The following is a 22,979-nucleotide window of genomic DNA, read 5'->3' on the forward strand; positions in this document are numbered from 1 at the left end:
TTGCAAGTCAAAACAAGTGAAAAATATAAGGGAAGAGAAATCAAAACAGAGCTAAAACAAACATGACCAAGAAAAGATAAAATCCATGAGTCACAGATTCATCTCACGGGTGGTCATGAGCTTGAAGAAGTAAGTGGGATGAACAAAAGGGGTTGCAAATGCAAACAAGAAACACAACTGTAAATATCAAAAGAATAGAGCCAAACCAACCTCAACAAAACCAAATAAAAGAAAATGAACACGTTAGAACCCCATCAAGCCAACTCAGAAATCATTCAAAATAAGCATATGACCCTCTATGTCCATTCCCAATCAACATAATGCTGGAAAAAAAAAAATCAATAGCAAACTAAGGAAAACAGTGAATAATGAGAAACGAGAGGATTGCAGTGTCCATACCTGGATTCCTCAAGTGAAGATGTTAAGTTTCAGTTCTCGTGTCTAGCAAAACTTACCTTCCACACTAACCTCTCCTCCCAAAATATCTCTGAAAACCCTCTCAACCTCCTCTAGCTTGTTGCCCAAGCTCAAGAAAAACCTCTCTCAAATATCTCTCCAAAACCAGCAATGAAAAGCCCTCCTCGGCCGAGCTTGCTCTCCAAGTTAACTTCCTCTCAAATATCTCTTCCCAAAACCAGCCTCTAACTTCCTCTAGCTTGCCACCCAAGCTAAAGAAAAACCCCTCCAAAATATCTCTCCAAAACCAGCAATGAAAAACTCATCTCCCTACAACTGGCTACGCTCCCATCTAATAGAAGAACGCTCCTTTGATTTCTCCTTTACAAGTGTCTCACTCTCATTGCAACCTTAGAACCACTAACGTGATTCCCTGATAGCCCATTAGGATGCAGCACATGGCTCTCAGACAGCCCTCCATATGGCAAGAAATAACCTGCAGAGATTAAAAAAAAAAAAAAACCGAGCCCCCTAAATGGGGGTCTACAAATATACCCCTCTTCGGTAGAGCTCACGAGTGTAAGGAATATGAACATTGGAGTTAAAAGTAAGTGTGAATAATGAGTGGAATGAAATGAACTCTACCGAAGAACAAAGAAGACCCCCATAAGGATGTTAGTGAAACACAAACTCACTCAGACCAACAAACGAACACAAAGACTCTAATCTTAAGACAAAATGATGTCTCAAAATGCCTCTGAAGCAACATTGGGGACCCAGGCTCCCTCTAAAACATCTCCAAAGATGACTCGAAAGACCATATCAAAAATGAGTAACGGTCGAACCACTCTAAAGATTGAAAATACTACGCCCAAAGGAGGCTGCCCTATGTGAACTACATGAAAATGCCAAGTGCAGGGTGCCCAACAACATTACTAGTATAAGTGGCATGAACTCAAAGGACCATGTCATGTGCAGTGAAAAAATGAATCTGGACTAACAATGATGAATAAGCGATAAGCATAGGGTAACGAGGTGAGGTAAACGAAGATGAATGTAAAACCATAAAGGTCAGATGTGTAATGCCTATGGATATGAATGCTAGGAACTATAACTCTGAATGGCAAGGCCGAGGAAAAATGACTTTGAATGTCAAAAACAAGGAAAGATGGTGACTTTAGGTGTCTAAATGAATATGTACAATGGCTCTGCCAAACTAGAGAGTGATGGTGGCACTGAATGCCAAACAGAACAATGGCTCTAAACACCAAAACTAAAAGAAAGAAATGACTCAAAATGCATGAATAGGTATGAAAAACGGCTCTGAACACCAAAATGGAGGATGAAAATATGACTCAAAAGGCTTAAAGGAGTATGCCCAATGACAATAAACACAAAAAAAAATGGAGGGAAATGGTGATGGATTTGAATGTCGAACGAAAGATAGACATGAGGACTCTGAGTGTCGAACCGAAAACGTGGCTCTGAACGCCAAATAGAAGACATCGACTTTGAACATCAAACTAAAAGTGTGGCTCTGAACTCCAAACTGAAGATACGACTCTAAACGCCAAGATGAAAAAGCGGCTCTGTATGCCAAACAAAAAATGAATAACGACTCTAAACATCAAAATGAACATGTGGCTCTGAACGCCAAATGAAAAATGACCAACGGCTCTTAACGCCAAACTGAGGATGAACAACGACTTTGAACGCCAAACGGAAAATGACTCTAGATATCAAACTAAAGACAAACAACGGCTCTGAACGCCAAACTAAAGATATGGCTCTAAACGCCAAGATGACAATACGGCTCTAAACGCTGAACTAAAGGTGTGGCTCTGAACACCAAACTGAAGATACGACTCTGAATACCAAGATGACAGTGCGGCTCTGAACGCCGAACGAAAGATGGGTGATGGCTCTAAACGCCGAAATGAATTATGTAATGGCTCTAAACGCCGAAACGAAGATGTGGCTCTAAATGCCAAATGAAAAAGGTGATGACTTTGGATGTCGATATGAAACTGGGGCTCTAAATGCCAAACTGAGAACAAACAATGGCTCTGAACGCCTAACTGGAAAAAATGTATGATGACTATGAATACTGAACTAAAGTCAAACAATGGCTCTGAATGCCAAACTGAAGAAGTGACTCTGAATGCTGAAACAAATATGTGACTCTGAACGCCAAGCAGAAAGATGATGTGATAACTCTAAATGTCGACCCAAAACCATGGCTCTGAACGTCGAACTGACATAGCGGCTCTAAACACCAAAATGAAAATGTGGCTCTGAACGCCAAACTAAAAAAAAATGATATAATAACCCTGAATGTCAAACTAGGACCATGGCTTTGAATGCCAAACTGCGTAGAAGTGGTGGCTCTGAACGCCAAACTAAAAATAATAGCTATGAATGCCAAGCAGAAACAAACGGCTCTGAATGCCAAACTAAAGTGATAACTACAAACGTCAAGCTGAGAAAAAAAATGACTCTGAACATCATAAACGAGAAGACATGGTGGCTCTGAACGCCAAAATGAAAAATGATAACTCTGAACGTCATACCCGAGAATGAATGGTGGCTCTGAATGCCAAAACTAGAAGGAAATGATGAAAGGGGAAATATGCCTCAATGTAGCATGCCGCCACAACTCTCAATCCACTAGAAAGGTTTGAAATAGACTCCATGAGTCTCGAATAATGCTCCACTAGCGAGTCAGGATAATCAAATCGATTGTGAACATAGTCTCACAACCCGCCTGATTAAATCATGAGATCTGCCGAAGAGTCACAATAAGCCGAACTCCTCTAACTCGAAATGTTCTACTAGAGGAATCCATTATCATCTCAAACAAACAATCCGATAGAGTCTCAAGGGAATAGTATACTAAGAGACATACCACAATCTCAACATAACAATATACCAAAGAGTCATGGCTAATGGGGTGGTCAAAACCCGAACATCGTGTTCCACTAAAAGCTCATCTCGATGAAAATCACAGAAACAGCGACCAATAAAGCAAGTATAATATATCTCGGTCGAGTGATGAAAATTATAACAGATATGTGAGAGAACGATAGCCTCCACGGCTAAATGAGGGAAATATGCCCTAGTATGGCATCAGATATACCCGATCTATCCTGATAACTTAAGAATAACTCCATGGGGATGCATAAAAAATCTGACATGTACTCCACTGAAATGATGATGTGGGAACCTATGCGCCTAGAGTAACTCCACTCAAGAATCACGACAATATCGAAAAATATGAGCATGATTAAAAGACTCAATAAAGGTTCCACCAGATAATCAGGACAAAATGAAATCAAATCTCAACTTGATGTGTATCTCATAACTGGGGATGATCATGCGGATCAGTGGGAATCTAAAAATCCCAACCAAAAATGGGGGAATATGCCCCAATGTGGCATCAAATGAGTCGTAGATCCGAAAATCGAATAAGCTCAAATCATTTGTCATCGAGTATGTGACTCCAATAATCTACATCCATAACTAAATCAGACCCATAGATCCAAGAAGTGTCTCCCGGAAGGAAATGCGTGATGACACCTAAGTGTCGAGAAGTGTGAGCCTAACTGGATGACTCCCAAGAGTCTCCACTGAGGAATCATCGTAAAAAATAGCGAATAGATCATCATCTCAGCGTACATCTCACAAATGGGGATAAACGCGCAACTCCATCATGATCTGTAAGTCTCATCAAGAACGAAAATATGCCCCAATATGGCATCGAATGTACGGTAGGTTAGAAGTCAGGTGACATGAAATCATCTATCATCAAACATGTGATCTCTGTGATCCAAATCAAATCCAAACATATAGGGAACGTCTCTTGGAATAAGAAACATGACGGCAACCAAATGTCGAAAAATGAGGGTCTAGCTAAATGGTCTGAAGAGGCTCCACTGAGGTATCATGATAAGATAACAAACATGTCAACGTCTCAGTATGCATCCAGTAAGTGATGATGACCGTGCAACTCCATGAGGGTCCATAAATCTCATTTGAAATGGAATATGCCCCAGTGTGGCATCAAATATCAGATAAACCAGAAAAATAGGTGACATCGAATCATCCCTCATCAAATGTATAATCCCGGTCATCCAAATCCATGATTGAATCGGATACAAACATCAAATAGGCATATCCCGAGAGGAAGTATGATGACATTTGAATGTCGAGAAGTGCGGACCTAACCGGATGGCTCCCAAGAGTCTCTACTGAGGAACCATCATAAAAATGGCGAATGGGTCATCGCCTTGGTACACATCTCACAAGCAAGGATGATCGGGCAACTCAATGAAAATTCGTAAATGTCATCCGAAATGGAATATGCCCCAGTATGGCATCGGATGTGTGACAAGTCAAAAAAACAGGTGACATCGAATCATCCTCCATCAAACGCGTGATCCCGGTAATCCAAACACAGTTGAATCATATCTAAACATCAAAGAGACATCTCCCAAAAGAAGAAGCATGACGATATCTAAATATTAACCAGATCTCAAACACCTGTCCAAGAAAAAGCTGTAGAAGACGATATCTGATCCCATGGCCTCAGGGTGGTCTTAAGACACGGGACGTAACGTAGGCTAGGGTGGTAAGGTGATAAAAATGAAGGGAAACCAGGCCCAAATACCCAATGATTAGAAACTCATGCCCTCATGTATGAAATGCAACATGTATAAAAAATCCCGTGAGCCATGGACCTAAGGATGCCTACTACGAACATGGTGTCAATGAGGGGAACCGAAACGATAATGAAATGTGTAATGATGATGCAAAGAGAGTATCAAACCCGAAAATGGGTTGCTGTGAGAAAAGAATGAGATGTGAAATGAAAACGATGGATCAGAAGTGAAAACGAGGATGATGATGAAGCACAGAACACGAGAATGAGTGATGATCCGCTCAAATCAAATATGAAGGGAAGTCACATCAATAATGAACGTAATGATGGATGGATAATGACCCAGAGCTCCTAAGAGAAGGTCACTCGTCTCGCTCTCAAAATATACAACAAAAATGAATACAAAAAATGAAGAGTCTCGAAAAGATGCTCTGCTAGCGAACTCTCGTCAACAAACATAATCAAGTGACCCTCGAATATCAATATACACACTCAATAATATAAAATACAACACACATGTGTTTTTTATTTTTCATTTTTCATTTTTCATTTTTTTTTTTTTTTTACATATATACAAAATGTACATGCTCTAAATGCAAACCAATAAGCTCTCAAGATGAGGTAAAAAAATGGATAAACATGTTCTCAAGTACCAATGTAGCATAAACTCTCCCTAACGAAGTGACCCTCTCAAACTAAGGATCCTTGGATCAACGTCCGTGGGATAGATAGTGGAAATGACATGACTATCCTCCATGCGATGAACTGAGGAGGATCACCACTCAGGGTAGGAGAAGATGATACAAAACAGGTGACATATATAATAACAAAGATGAGATGAATGACATAATCAATGAGATGTAGTGATGCAGTGATAGGAAGAGATAATGAGAATAATGCGCCCCTAGGTCCAAGGCTCATGAAACTCCTAAACAATGCATGCATACACTAAAAGGACCCCTATCTCGGTGTGAAAGTGTGAGCAAGGCAACAAGAAAGAAAGGCTATAACACGCATGCGAGGCTTAATGGGCTAACAACGGTCTATATATCAGAAATGGAATAAGGAGATATGGCTAACCGAAATGATGGCCACCCATCCTACGACCATGGACTCAAACATAGTACCTCTTTAGTTGATCCACATTGGTCGGCTCTAAGAATTGGTTTCCATCAAGATCCATCAACCATGCAGAGCGCTCTGAGGTTAACTCCTTGATGAAATAAGGTCCACTCCAACTGGGTCTGAACTTCCCTCTAGGATCTCTGATCAATCCTCTTATGACTCTCAAGACTAAGTCACCTATCTTTAATGGTCTAGGCTTGACCCTTTTTTTGAAAGCGCGGGGCATCTTCCTTTGATATGCACGAACGTGGTCTGCTGCTCTCAATCTCCTCTCATCTAGGAGATTGAGCTGATCAAATCGAGCCTGAGCCCAATCCACCTTGGGAATCTGCTGCTCTAGTGCCACTCTCAATGAACTCATCTCAATCTCAACTAGTAGCACTGCCTCCATGCCATACACCAATGAGTAGGGTGTGGCTCCCATAGAGGTGTGAAAAGAAGTTCGATATGCCCACAATGCAAAGGGGAGCTTCTCTGACCAATCCCGAGAAGTTTCAACCATCTTCCGCAAGATCCTCTTAATATTCTTATTCGCGACCTCTACTGTCTCGTTCGTCTGCAGCCTATATGCAGACGAACTATGATGCCAGATGTCATATCTTTGTACTACGGTGTCAACCTCTGCTTTGAAATGTACTCCTCTATCCGAGATCAGCTCGTGAGGGACTCCATAGCGACATATAATGTGTGATATGATGAAACTAGCAACTCCAACTGATGTCAATCTCGCATATAAGGCGACCTCTACCCACTTGGTGAAGTAATCGATGGCAACCAAGATGAACTCATTACTATTGGAAGATTTCAACGAAATCTTCCCAATGATGTCGATACCCCATACTAAAAATGGTCATGGTGAAGTCAATGCATGCAACTCTAAAGGCAGCACGTGAATGAGATCTCTGTGTATCTAACACTCTGGACATCTCTGAACAAACTAGCAACAATCCATCTCCATGGTCAACCAGAAATAGCCAGTCCTCATGATCTTACAGGCCAGCATATGCCCTCCCATATGTGGTCCACAAACTCCCGCATAGACCTCTCTCATCACTCAATCGGCAGAGGCGTGATCCAAGCACAATAATAACATCCCATTAGCTGATCATCTGTATAACATCTCGCCACAAATCACAAATCAGGTGGCCAACTGTCTCAATGCTCTCTTACCCTTAGTTGTGACGGCCTCAGGATATACACCAAGTCTCATAAAGTGATATATGTGATGATACCATGGCAAACCATCGTCTATTTTCGTATCGTCAATCAAACAACAATAGGCAGGAACATATTTCAACTCGATCAATAAAGGACGAACAGTGGCATCAGCAGGAATATCAATCATAGAAGCTAGAGTAGCTAAGGCATCAACAAACTGGTTCTGCGCTCTAGGCAGATGTGTGTATCTCAAATCATCAAATCTCCTAACCAATAGCTCCAAATATGCGTGGTAAGGCCTAAGCTTCACATCTCTAGTCTTCCACTTGCCCTGAATCTGTCTCAATACCATATTGGAGTCACCAAACACCTCCATCTGTCTAATCCTGAGCTCAAGGGCCATCTCTAATCCCAAGATACAAGCCTCATACTCAACAATGTTGTTCGTGGCAGGATGTCGATCCGAGAATACCAAATGAACATATCTAAGAATGTGATCGCCACGAGGGGATATCAGCAAGATACCTATCCTATATCCAAAATGTTTGGCTGCACCATCAAAGTACATGCGCCAACCTGACAGACTAGTCACAGTAGCAACATCCTCATTTGGGAAGTCATCATCAATGGCTCTACCATCGGAAATTGGTAATGAGGCTAAGTGATCTACAACAATGCTTCCTCTAATGGAATTCTGAGTGACATAATGGATGTCAAACTCAATCAAAAGTACCAAACATCTCATGAGGTGACCTACCACAGCGGGCCTGTTAAACAAATATCTCATAGGATCTAGACAGGATATCAAGTGCACTGAATACTCGATCATATAATGTCTCAGTCGGCGAGTGGCCTAAACCAATGCCAAACAATAGCGCTCAATCATGACGTATCTCGTCTCATAATCTTGCATCCTCTTACTAAGATAATAAATGGCTCGCTTCTTGCTCGAATCGTCGAGCTGAGCCAACATGCAACCCAATGCTACGTCTGAGACTAATAGGTATAGGAGTAAACGACGGCCTGGTGTAGGAAGTGCCAAGACTGGAGGCGACAACAAGTACTCTCTGATCCTCTCAAATGCGTGTTGACACTGATCATCCCAAACAGTAAGTTAATTCTTTCTCAAGAGTTGGAAAATGGGCTCAGAGATGTCTATCAATCTGGCAATGAATCTGTTGATGTACTGAAGTCTACCCAGGAAGCCTCTGACCCCTCTCTCTGTCCTCAGTGCAGGCATGTCAAGGATGGCTCTGATCTTATCCGAATCTACCTCTATGCCTCTCTCACTGACCATATATCTAAGGAGCTTTCCAGAAGTCACTCCGAAAGTGCACTTCTTGGGATTCAATCTCAATCTGAACTATCTGATCCTCTCAAAGAACCTCTCCAGAGCTGCTAGGTGATCTGATTTATCCTGGGATTTCACTATCATGTTGTCTACATAAACCTCGACATCCCGATGCATCATGTCATGGAAAAGTGTGGTCGTTGCTCTTTGATAGATAGCTCTTGCGTTCTTCAATCTGAATGGCATGACTCGATAGTAATAAGTACCCCACTCGGTAATGAAGGACGTCGTCTCCATGTCCTCTAAAGCCATCAGAATTTGACTATACTAGAAAAATCCGTCCATAAAGGACAACATCGAATAACCTGCTGTACTGTCAACTAACATATCGATATGTGGGAAAGGAAAATCATCCTTAAGACTAGCTTTGTTGAGATCTCAAAAATCAACACAAACTCTCACATTGCCCTTTTTTTTTTTAACAGGGACAACATTGGCCAACCACTCCAGGTCCTCAACCACTGACAAAAATCTCACACTAAGCTACTTCTGGATCTCCTCCATCACTTGCAAACTCCAACGAGGGTGCAATCGTCTCAACTTCTATTTAACCGGTCTGGCATGGGGCAGAAGTGGCAAATGATGTTGGACAATGGATGGATCAAGGCTCGGCATGTCCTCATATGACCATGCGAAAACGTCCAAGTATGATCTTGGATAAGGCTATCCCTCTCATCTGTAGATAAATCCGATTCAATCCTCAACTCCCTAGGTTGATCTACTGTACTGAAATCAACAAGCTCTATATCACCTGTAGCAGGTGAAACACTCCGATCCATAGGATCCAAGTCGGAAACAAAAGATGAGTCATCATCTAAGTCATGTTGTACAATCTCATCATCAATATCAAAAATCTGTGATGTGGGTGAAGATGGTGCAGATAAAGCAATATCATAACAGATAGGTAGATACTCAAAAATGCCCAAGTCCATAAATGAACAGTCAGAAACATCGTCATGACGAGAGACAAATCTCGATAAAACATCAAAGGAAAGAGGTGGGTCCACAAAGTCGGACGCTCCCTCACCCAAGCTAACAAGGCCATCAAATAAACTATCAACAGCTATAACATCCTTGGTAATCTCCGACCTCAGCAAATGCCCTGTGCTCATCGATCTCATCCGGGAAACAAGGCGTCATGAGGCTCATGCGATCTGGAGAGGAAGGGACGGTCAATGCAGAAATCGATGTGCCTGGGGCTCCATCACTCAATCGTAACTGCTGGACGGGGCACTAAAGCTCGGCCTCCTAAGTAATGCTAAGTCTCCCAATGATCCCATCTGAAGGTGCCTATGGCTCCAATGCCCTCACGAAGTAATCCATCAAGCTCAATGTGTATGAGCGAATAAGATAATCAAAGGGCGTATGAGTCAGTCGAGCCCTCACCCTCTCCCTGCGCAATCGTGCCATATATCGATAATCGGCCTCAGTGTGGATGAATCCGAGCCCGAATGGTACATCATAATCGGGGAAAGTCATGAACTTGTTGGGCCCGTGCTGACGTCGTCCCAACCCCATGTCGGGAAGATAAGACATACCCTTCATCATGTCGAGCACCACTATGCTACTGTGCTGGTCAAACGACATGGCTACGAAATCTCGGCAGAAATCCTCCCTCTCTAGGGTCTACACCTCATCAAAGGTGAATCCAGTCAGGAGTAAGTTGTCATCACTGTGACTAATCTAAAGTACAGGCTCGGCAGAAATGAACACATCTCCCACAGACTGCACTGTGACGACTTGGCCATCGTGAATAAACTTCACCTTCTGATGAAGGGAATAAGGAATGGCTTCAGCTCTGTGGATCCAAGGTCGACCCAAAAGCAAGTTAAAGGATGTGGGAATCCTCAAAACCTGGAATATAGTGACAAAAGTGGTCAGACCTATCAGCAACTCAATCTCTAGAGTGCCCATAACCTCCCTCCGAGTTTTGTCATAAGCTCAAACTGTCTGAGTAGAGGGACCGAAATCAGAAGGTGCATAACCGAAGGCAATGGCGGTGGTCAGATGACAGACGTTCAGGGCCAAGCCATTGTCCAAAAGAACATATGGGACTCGGCAGCCTGAACAACTAACAAATATATAAAGGAGACGCGTGTGGTCCGAGCCCTCTAGCGACAAGTCGTCATCCAAAAATACTATGCATGTGGCTTTGCCTACCGTCACCATATGAATCAAACCCTTTGGGGTGGTGGTAGTCTAGACTCTGATCTGGCTCAAGGCTCAAATCAGTACATCTCGGTGAGTACTGGAAGATGCTAACAAGCTCTAGATGGAAATGCGAGCCTGAGTGCTCTACAACTGCCTCAAAATCTCGTTGTCCTCTTTCCTGACCTCATCTGGAGCAGATGTCCCCTCTACAGGTCTAGCAACTATGGAGGGCGGTTGTCGCAATACCCTGTCTCCTCGAAGAATATACTGTACATTCGGAGTTTGAGAAACATCATCATATGGAGTCTGAACCTCCTCAACATCTGGGATCAAGACAAATGGCATCTGAACAATGTAATGAGGAAAGGTCAATGGCTCAATAGTGGCTATCTGCACTGATGCCACCTCGGGAACTAGTCTGAATGGAGTAGGCATCCGAGGTCCCAAAGTTGCCCTACTCATCTCATAAATCCCATCTGACACCATGGGCTCTGGCTCTGTGTCATCCCAACTAAGCATATGGATATGGTCGTCAAGATCATAGAACTCCAGGAAATGTATGCCATCAGTCGGTGAAGGAATCGCATGTGTAGTGTGGGCAGGTAATGGGTTTATGGTAACACTTGGTTGACCCAAATCTACCAAACCTTGGTCGATCAGATCCTGGATGGCATGTCTGAGAGCGGTACAATGATCGGTCTCGTGTCCAGGCCCTTGATGATAAGCACAGTGCAAATCCATTCTGAACTGGGGTGGGATAGGCTGAGGTGGTGGCCTAGGAGTGAGAACAGTCATCAATCTAGCCTCGGTAAGCTTTCGAAGAGCCTGGCTCAACGGCATGCCTAATTGTGAGAACTGTCTCTGTGTCCTCAAAGCAAAGGAAGCAGAGGTCTACTGAGCTCTAGGCCTAGGATAGGAAGATGTAGGTCTCGCGGCGAACTATGCCACATAACATGGTTGTCCTATGACCGTATATGAAACAAGTGGTCTCTCGATGCCCTGGGTGGCATAGTAAGGCAAAGCTAGTGTCTGAGGCATGTAAGTCTGATCATAAGTCGGACGAGGTGCCCTTGGCCTGTACTGCTGAGGTGGATATGAAGAATGAGCCTCGGGAAGATGTGGGATCGGTTGATGATGCCTGGGAGATCTCTGACTGGAAGAACTAATGGCACTCACATCCACTGACCTCTGTCCTCTGAAGGGTTTCTTCCCCTTAACATCACTAGGGAAAGAATATGTCCACAATCCTCTCAAGATGCCATCCTCGACTTCATATAAAGCCAAAACCAGATAACCGAAATCTGTGAATGGTACTCTGACCACGTGCCTGGCAATCTTGGTCTGTAAACTCCTTAAAACCATCTGCATCTGATTCCTCTCTGAAGGCCTATCAATGATCTCAGCAATCTTCCCGCGCCAGCGGGAGATGAATGATGAAACAGACTCAGCTGTCCTCTATCTCAGAGCCTCGAGCTCTCTCCTCAATACATCTATGACAGTGTTAAATGAAAACTGTAGTAAAAACTCCTGGGCCAAGTCATCTCATGTTCGGCGTCGCGAGGACTCCAAGGATGCAAAACAGTGTTAGGTCGCCCCACTCAGATATAGTGGGAATAGAGTGATCATTTGAGACTCGTCCAAACCATGAACTCTCATCACCGTGCTATAAAGCCAAAGGTGGATACGAGGGCAGCCAATGCCTATGTATCTTTCGATGTTAGACATCCTAAACTTAGCCGGCAAACTGGCCACCGACATACCCTCAAGATCATCTCAATCAGCTGATCCATCTGACACTCTCAACTGCCTCATGCGCTGCTCAAGACGATCCATATGCGCATGGGCATCATCAACGACTGTGGTCTGAACTACAGCGGGAGGAACAATCTCAGATTGTCCGTGTAACAAATAGGGCGAAGCCTGAGCCACTGTCGGAATAGGTGGAGGTGGCGGAGGCGGCAATGAGTCGTCAGGAGTCTCATCCTAAACAGCTAGTGGTCTACTTTGTTGACCACCGATCTCCTGTCTAAGGCTAGCCAAAGCCTCCTGGATAGAAGCCATAGCAGCCATAAACTGATCCACTGTAACAACCTACTGATCCATACTCGATCTCTTTAAATACCGAACCAATCTCCCCTCTACTCTGACCCAAGAAGGTGAATCCAGACTGTGAACGAAGATCAGATCCTACAAAGCATGAAGAGCGGAATAAAGATGTGGCACGGGGAAAACATGGAAGCAATGATAATATGAACTGAAGCGAGCAAGGCATCGAAACAAAAATGGATTGTCCGACCGTACTCAAACTCGCATTGATCTCTGTGCACTCTCAACTGGAGACTAAAAAGAGAGAGTATCGAATCCAAAATGTGACCACAGAGGCTCCGAAGGCCCTCAGATGCACCCACATGTAGGGAGGGAGCCCTAATTGAAGGATCTATGGCTCAACCTACGAGGTCAAGGTGGCTCTAAATGGATATGGGTGGACTTTAAAAGATCCCTAACAGAAACGATTATACTCTCCGGTGGTATGCAACCCTCTACACGCCTCCGAAGAGACAGGGCGCTTCAATGCAAGGTGGTCATCACCTCCACACATGTACTACCTCGACATCGCAGGGGGTTTCCTATAGTGAAACCTCTCAAAACTCTCAGCGCTCAATGGTCAACTAGAATGCGCAGTGATGGTGTGGGTGCATCCGAAAACCCTAGGAAGCTAGAACGGAAAGATAAAACACACTGGCAGCACAAATATCCATGAAACCTAGCTCCGGGCTATACAAGTCTTCAATGATCGGACTCCAATCGACATCAATGTGTCAAGCACCTCCAAAATGCTCCCAAACATCTGTATAGCCAGTCGCTAGACCCTACTCCTAATTTCTGGCTTAGTCAGAGAATAAGCACACAGAATGCCTCACACTTGCAATAGTGAGAACCAGAATGAAGGGAATGATCAAGACCAAGAGAGTTGGAGGTAAGGGGATAGATGTGCGGCCCACACGGACAAACGACATGTAACCATGCAGAAAGAGGGCAGTCATGCAACATGCAGTCAAGTAAAGTACAAGATATATCACTCACGTCCACATATAAACTATGACAATCAAATGAAAAGTGATACGGACATCATGCTCGAAGACGATCAAAAGGATATGTAATATAGAGAATCAATATGACAAGTCAAACGATATATAATGGTGAGTCTATACATAGGAAGGGATCACAATAAACATGTCAAAATCAGAGTCGCTATGCCAAACAAAACAAGATGACCAATCGATACAATCAGCATGTTAATATCTCAAACGAATATGGCAATGAAGCACAGAGAAAATAGCTATCTCGGAATCCTCAATCAAGACAAATAAATCATCATAATCAACATATCAAATGTCTCAAACAAATATATCAATGGAGCGCAAAAAGAATCGTCATATCAGAATCCTCAATCAAGATGATCAACCAACACGATCAACATGTCAATGTCCTAAGTGAAAACTCGGGAACTCTCAATGTGCAATCAAGAGATGAGTACCCACTTATTGACTCATCAAACGCCACGTTTGTTTCATCTTAAGTTCAAGCGTGACCCTCTAAAGTCCCTAAAGTCGGGTCTCTACTAATAAAATGAAGCTACGTGGCAATCAATAAGAAAATCAATAGATATTCAAATCGATCAATCATGCACATATAGGAATCAGAACATGCATAGAGAATGACCAGAATAGGAGTGGAGGCATACCTGGACAACGAGCCATAAGGCGCTATCATGAAATGGGGTTAGTGCATAGTAACGAACATAAAATATGTTATTCATGTCACCAAACAAGATAAGGAACCACCAAAAGCACATATGACACTTCATTCAAATTCATTTTTATTTTAAAGAAAATTTATTTGATGTTGGACCCCCACCAAAGCCCAATTTATTTTACATGAATCAATTCCAATGACTCCATTATTTGGAATTACGGGATTTGATTTCTTGCTTATTTTAAAACATTTTAAAAATAGAGGAGGTGTGAAAATTGCTTGTCAGAAAGGAAGATGGCAGCAAGATTTTATTAAAAATGGGAAGATTTTTGAAACCTAAACATTCTAAGGATGAAGGAGGGGAAAGTTGGGATTATTTGAAAACTGGAATTTAAAAACATTCACAAAATGGGATATAAGGCAATTATTTTCCAAAGTCAAAAAGAGAACAATGGCAGAAAGATATGTGGCCTAAAAGTGGCTATACAGTCCATACATAAGTGGAAAAGATGGGAAATAATGACCACTTAGGTGTGAATCTCATATTGTTGTTGGGTTTGTTGTACCAATAGCTTATCTTCAACTGAATCATGTGAGCTTTCTGTATGGACAGGTCATTTAAGGGCATTACCAACATAGTCAGCTTGTCTATGATAGGAACCATCTACCTGTGAAATATAGGGTTTCATCTCTTGCCCAAGGGTATTGACAATTTCACCAAACCCATTAAGCATCACATTGGCATCAGCGTTGGTCTACTCTTGGAAGGCATATAGGATTCTATCAATCAGAAGTTGTTCTGAGTGAGCATTAATGTCAGATGCACCCAAATTAGCAACCACCTTCTCGATAGTCTCCACAACCATTCTCATATATGGTTTAGTCCCATCTTTAAGATCCTCAACTATTCTTCCTATTATACCATCAACACCAACCTTGTTTGCAATCTCTACAGTTGTGTTCACAAGCTGCCTGTAATCTCTCCTATCCAATGCCATCCTTCTCACCCATAATTTTTTTAAAAACTCAAAGAAAATGTCATTTCGATTACAGTCAATCTTTGCCTCTTCTATCCTCACACACTATTTCATCACTTTCAACACAATTTTCTTCATTTCTTCATTAGGTGACTGGAATTCACGAATCAAAATAAACGCCTCTTCCTTGGTATAGTAACTCGGAGTGAACTATGAATTGTATTTGGTGGTTGAGACAATATAGCAAGATGGGTTGGACCACCTTCTCTTCCAATTGTGTCGCCTCGACCATGGAACATGGTTAGCTTGATACCATATTGCTTAGCAACTTTAATAAGCTCCTCTTGATCCTTGTATAATGCCCATGTCGTTGAGAGCTTTCTAGCGTCTTTCCCAGAATTTGAGTACCCAATCATGACTTCTTGTTTCCCATTAAAGCGATTTTTGTACCAGCCTATTAAGAACAGACATGCAACAACAACTGGAGTAGCCTTTAGATCAGCAAGTTTCTCAAACAGTAGAACAACTCTCAATGGTTGCTTCACATGGCATTCACGTTGAAAGAGCTCGGCTGCAAGCACATCATATGGGGTAGTGGCCATGGAGATGATGTATGCTCCAAAGTTGTCTATTGGGAGTTCAACTATGACGTGAAACGTGTCCAGAACGTCAACAATTCGTTAGCAATATTGAATCACCCATCGGAAAAACCTTCATGAACAGGTACCTCGATAAAATCCCCAGTGCTAGATTTTACTGGACGAGTAATGAGCATAGCTCTTGCATGAAGCCCAAGATTTTTACCATCCTTGTCATCTACTGCCACTTGGAACTTTGACCTCTGATTTTGAGCCTTGGTTACTAGTTATGTTTCTTTATCAACTACAACTTCAGAATCAGGTCCGGAGATTTCACAACTCTCCGTAGAATTGTCACCAACTTCAGAAAAATTGTCCTAGATTATTTTATCTTCCCAATCTTGCTGATCAAGTGGATAGAATTTAGGAGATAATGGGAATAACCAGAATTCTGACAAATCAATAGACATATTCTCTTTCATTGGTTCTGCATGCAATATTACACACAATACGAAGGAGGAGCTTTCGGTATTGCTTTTTGGTCTCTCATGTCAATATTTCCTTCTAATGATGTTCCAGAATCCATAATCTAATAATTGGATGTCGTGTTGATGTGAGGATATGGAGGCAAGTCTTTCTCTTGCATAGGGATTGTATTTTCTTCAGGCGTCAAATCTGCAATACACTCTTAAGCATAGGGTAAGACTTACATCCCAACAAGAATGACATCATGAATGGTACTCTTGCCCGTTCTAGTATCCTTAATGACAAGAGTATCATTATTATGCTCTGCTTGTTTCTGTGGCCGATATGGAACCTTGGCCACCACATATTCAACTTCTCTTACATCTTCTTTGGTGCTAAAATGATATTGATGCATCACTCAATCGGACTCACCTGACTCGAGACCCTTCTTTGGACTATGGTTTTTCACAGTCCTTTGGAACTCTACTTTCAATCATAAGCCAGTCTTGCGTGTCTTTGTGCCAAGGAATATACTCTTCAATAAGCGCACATGCGGGTTGGATGGATGGGAGTTTAAGAAATAAAGCGGTGAAGAAAAATGGTGTGGCGATGGATAGAGGAACGAGTATGGGAATGGTGGACATGATGGGTATTGAAAGAGTTGATAGAATGTATAGACATGGAAATGGGTGTGAAGAAGTGGGCAGTGAAGAATGGGTATGAGATTGGTGGAATAAAGGATGGATGAAATGATGGGTTTAATGGATATCGAGAGGTGGAGTTGTGAGTATGAAGGATGGCCATGTATGTAGAAAGACCGGTGAATGGGTATCAAAAAAATGTGATAAACGAATGGGTTTAATGGGCATTGATATGGGTATGGTGATGGGGCGGATTAATTGATATTGGAATAAAGGCTAGCCATGCATGTAATGAGTCGCGTGTATCATGGTTGGATAAATAAATATTAAAAAAAATGAATGGGTGGTGAACAGAAAAGAATGGGAAAAAAAGTGGAATAAGTGGTGGTGAAACTACATAAGACGAATTATGGATGGAAAGTATGGAGAATGAGGTGATGATTGGTGAGGAGTTTACATGGGAATGGAGATAAGGGTTATGAATGGTGGGATGAAAAGTGAAAACATGAGCATAAAAATGGATGCAATGGATAATCAGTGGATATTAAAGGCATTGGTCTTATTCCTAGGTATGGAGGAGTGATATAACAAAAGGACAGGCTCAGATGGTACTTCCACATGTCCATCTCATGCAGCCACTGCCAATAGCACCGTTTGGTGCAGCACTATAGCTGTTGTATTTTAGGTCCACATCGACAATAACAGCTTTGTTGTCTTCTATTGGGTCTAGGTATTGGTTTGTAGAAATGCCCACTGAAAGAGGAAGAGACCACATCACTTATAAAAATACCATTTATTTTCAAAATAACTTTTGGGTCTCATTCATCACCTGGGTGATCACTGGAGCCCTTAGTGAACCTTATAGGTACCTTAACCCTCCCCATATTTATGATGATACTCACCACATATCCTTCTTTCCTCTTATCAATCTTTATTTGTACCCCAGCTGTAGAATCCCAAATATGCAAATCTCACATAGTGACATTTGAATTTCCACCTAACATCTCACTGTTTATTCTAACCCCAGAACACATTAAAGTAATCCATGAAAGTTTCCTCACTACAAGGTTTGAGCTTGGATGAGCCATGGCAATGCCTTATTGATCCCCATACATTTTTCACTGCTACAAGTTCATCTCCCACTCTCAAAACAAAAGTCTCCAATGCAGACATTGGTACTTGAATCCCACGGAATGGTGAGTGTATCAGCAACAGAAAGCATGCGAACTAAAAAACCAAGCCACCATGCATCCTCTGTTTATTTGCAATCAAATCTCAAAGGACTTTTCTAATTCTGCTCTTCCTCTGTTAGCTTATTTCTTTTCATCTCTCTGCAAAACTCATAGCCCACAATCTCATTCTGCCCAGCTCGCTTTAATCCTTAAGAAAGGAATACCCATCTTCCATTGCAAGTCAAAATAGGTGAAAAATAAAAAGGAAGAGAAATCAAAACAGAGTTAGAACAAACATGACTAAGAAAATATAAAATCCATGAGTCACATATTCATCTCACAGGTGGTCAATGAGCTTGAAGAAGCAAGTGGGATGAACAAAAAGGGTTGCAAATGCAAACAAGAAACATGGTTGCAAATATCTAAAGAACAGAGTCGAACCAACCTCAACAAAACCAAATAAAATAAAATAAATAAACACGTTAGAACCCCATCAAGGCAACTCAGAAATCATTCATAATAAGCAAATGACCCTCTATGTCCATTCCCAATCAACATAATGCTGAAAAAAAAAAATCAATAGCAAACTGAGGAAAATAGTGAATAATGAGAAACGAGAGGATTGCAGTGTCCATACCTGGATTCCTCAAGTGAATATAGTTAAGTTTCAACTCTCGTGTTTAGCAAAACTTATCTCCTCCGCTAACCTCTCCTCCCAAAATATCTTAAAAAACCCCCCCTCAACCTCCTCTAGCTTGTTGCCCAAGCTCAAGAAAAACCTCTCTAAAATATCTCTCCAAAACCAGCAAAGAAAAGCCCTCCTCGGCCGAGCTTGCTCTCCAAGTTAACTTCCCCTCAAATATCTCTCCCCAAAACCAGCCTCTAACTTTCTCTAGCTTGCTTCCCAAACTAAAGAAAAACCCCTCCAAAATATCTCTCCAAAACCAGCAATGAAAAACCCCCCCTCCCTACAACTGGCTACGCTCCCCTCTAACAAAAGAACGCTCCTCTGATTTCTCCTTTACAGGTGTCTCACTCTCATTGCAGCCTTGGAACCACTAACGTGATTCCCTGATAGCCCATTAGGATGCAACACATGGCTCTCAGAGAGCCCTCCATTTGGCAAGAAATAACCTGCAGAGATAAAAAAAAAAAAAAAAAAAAAATGAACCCCCTAAATGGGGGTCTATAATATGATTTTCTCAAAATGTCAAAAATACCTTTAAAGAGTTGAATTACAAAATGATATTCAAATTGTATAAAAGAAATTTATGGTGTGTAATTATGTTGTATCATCTACAGTGCACCCTATTTGTTTTTTTTTTTTTCTTTAAATTTAATTTCTTAATGATTAATTTTTTTAAAAAGATTAAAAAAATGATAAGTTAAATTGGCCTGCAAAATAAAATCTTAATTTGAAAAGTTTATTTCAATATATAACTTTAAATTATCTTTTAAACCACAATTTAAAATGAAAATATTAAAAATATTTTTAAAATGATTTCTACCTAATTTTTTATTTCATATATTAACAATACATATAATATGAAAATTCTAAAATGTATACAAAAATTCTATAAAAAAAACGTTTAATTCTAATTACATTTTAAAAATGTTGTTATAAATCTTATTTTAACGAAAGATTTTTTAATTACTTCAAAAAGGGTACTAAAATGTTAAATTATTAACTATAAAATAAAATGATAAAATAGAGAATAAAATTTAAAATAAATTTAAATTACGTAAAATATTGATTTTTAATTAAAATTTAACTTTTTCAATTATAAAATATAAATATAGAAATAAATTAGGAAAATTAAAAAGATATAACTAAAAGTCTATTAATATGTTTATTGTGCTATCCTTTTTCATTTTTTATATTATTTATATAAGATTTTTTATGACATTTTTAAATAAATAGGTAATATCAATGAAAGAAGTTTCATTTCAAAATTTAACAAAAAAAATGTTACTTTAATAGTTTCTAAATACCATTTTTTTGTCTTATAATGTTTTAACCCATTAGGATGCAGCACATGGTTATCAGAGAGCCCTCCTAGTAAAAAATAACCTGCAAAGATAAAATAAAAAATAAATAAATAAAACAACAAGCCCCCTAGGGGTCTACAATATGATTTTCTCAAAATGTCAAAAATGCCTTTAAAGAATTGAATTACAAAATGATAGTCAAATTGTATAAAAGAAATTTATGGTGTGTAATTATATTGTATCATCTATAGTGCACCCTATTTGTTTTTTTTTTTTTCTTTAAATTTAATTTCTTAATGATTAATTTTAAAAAAAAAATATTAAAAAAATGATAAATTAAACTGGCGTGCAAAATAAAACCTTAATTTGAAAAGTTTATTTCAATATATAACTTTAAATTATCTTTTAAACCACAATTTAAAATGAAACTATTAAAAATATTTTTAAAATGATTTCAACCTATTTTTTTTATTTCATATATTAACAATACATATAATATGAAAATTCTAAAATGTATACAAAAATTATAGAAAAAACGTTCAATTCCAAATATATTTTAAAAATGTTGTTATTAATCTTATTTTAACGAAAGATTTTTTAATTAATTCAAAAAATGTACTAAAATGTTAGATTATTAACTATAAAATAAAATGGTAAAATAGAGAATAAAATTTAAAATAAATTTAAATTATAGAAAATATTGATTTTTACTTAAAATTTAACTTTTTCAATTATAGAATATAAATATAGAAATAAATTAGAAAAATTAAAAAGATATAACTAAAAGTCTATTAATATGTTTATTGTGCTTTCCTTTTTCATTTTTTTTATATTATTTATATAATATTTTTTATGATATTTTTAAATAAATAGGTAATATTAATGAAAGAAGTTTCATTTCAAAATTTTACACAAAAAATGTTACTTTAATAGTTTCTAAATACCATTTTTTGTCTTATAATTTTTTAATAATTTTTTTTCGTCATTTTTTCTTTTCAAGACAATGTAGAAAAATGTTAAAATAGATGATATTGGTCATATTAAAATGTTAAAAAAAATATGTTTATTTTAAAATTATTCAAAACAAAAAGGTTTTTAGTATGTTATTATTCCAATTTTTGTATATTAGTAAATATAAGAAAATGATTATAATGATAATAAAGTCAAGTAGTTTGTTGGCTTTTACCTTTCTTTTATATATACAGAGAGAGAAATAAATAGGAATAATTTATATTTCCTTTATAAATTTATGAATTAATTGGTTAAGAGGGATGTCCAAATTTGTAAAATTAATTTCTCCCATTTTTTAACTTAAAAAAAAATGCTCATTTTTTTACATAAATACCCTTAAATACTTCAACTATTTACATGTGTGTTTTAAAAGAAATAGTCATTTTTGTAAGAAAAAAGTGAGGGCATTCTAGTACAAAATGGGTTTTTTACGCTAAAAAAATGGAGGGTTAATTTTACAAATTGATGATGATTTCGTCCTTTTTAATCAAATAACCCTAAATGCATGTTTGGTAAGTGGGAATATGGAGCAGGACTTAATATTTTGTTTTCATTCATATTCCTTCGATTGAATTTGGTAATTCTAATTTTTATGTTTGGATGTATAAGAATGCAAAATTAGAATGATACGTTGTTTCCATTTTAATATTAAGTAAAATGGAAAAAAAATTACCAATAATATTTGCCCATATGGTTTAAAATAATTTCTATTTTTATTTTTAAAAAATCTCAAATTATAAATAGTTTAAAATAAATTTTTATTTTCATTTAAAAAAAAATCCTTTAGAGGTTTTATTTTTACTAAATAATAAAAATCTATTTAGGCATGTGATGCAATGCCAAGTAAATATGGTAATGAAAATGAAAAAAAGAAAAAGAAATAAATTGTCAATAATATATATATATATATATATATATATATATATATATATATGCTTTAAAATAATTTTTTATTTTCATTAAAAAAAAATCCTTTAGAGTTTTTCTGTTTCTTTTGACTAAATAATAAAAACATATTTAGACATGTGATTTAATGATTTTTTTAAAAAAATTATATCATTATTTTATTGATGGATTTTAGAAACAATTTTTATAAAACAAAGTAAACTAGAGAATTGTTCTTCCAAATTTTTTATTAGGAAAATGAATTTCAAGACTTTTTATTGAATAATTTAATAAGTTTAGTAATTTTAAAAAATAATTTAAAACTCAAAACAATTTAGCTTTTAAATCAATGGAGGCTAAAATTCAAATAAATTTTAGTTTTTAAACCAATGAAGGCCTTTTTGAATTAACTTCTGACAAGTCAAAAATTATTTTTTAAGCTCGATAAAAACTTCTATTTATGTTTGGCAAATTTTGTTCAAGAAGCTTATGGTTTTAAAAAAATAGTTTATATGGAAATAAACAAAATTTTGCTTCTCATAGAAGTTCGAATAATTTTGGCTTATACAAGACATTCTTTCATATTTCATAAAGCTATTATAATATCAATAGTGTTTTTTTTTAAATTATGACTTCAATTTCAACTTCTAGTTAAAACTAAAAACAT

The 22,979-nt window shown here is 38.7% G+C and overlaps 1 protein-coding gene across 1 annotated transcript; it reads right to left on the reverse strand.

The window, feature by feature from the left end:
* Positions 1-15,738: 15,738 nt before the first annotated feature.
* Positions 15,739-16,251, reverse strand: LOC104877662 (phosphoenolpyruvate carboxylase 1-like; the record flags this gene model as incomplete). Its single annotated transcript, XM_010646432.2, has 1 exon — positions 15,739-16,251. A coding segment is annotated over one exon (513 nt), but the record flags the coding sequence as incomplete, so codon positions are not given.
* Positions 16,252-22,979: the final 6,728 nt, after the last annotated feature.

Source organism: Vitis vinifera, chromosome 19 (genome assembly GCF_030704535.1).
Source record: "Vitis vinifera cultivar Pinot Noir 40024 chromosome 19, ASM3070453v1".
In the NCBI taxonomy this organism is placed as follows: domain Eukaryota; kingdom Viridiplantae; phylum Streptophyta; class Magnoliopsida; order Vitales; family Vitaceae; genus Vitis; species Vitis vinifera.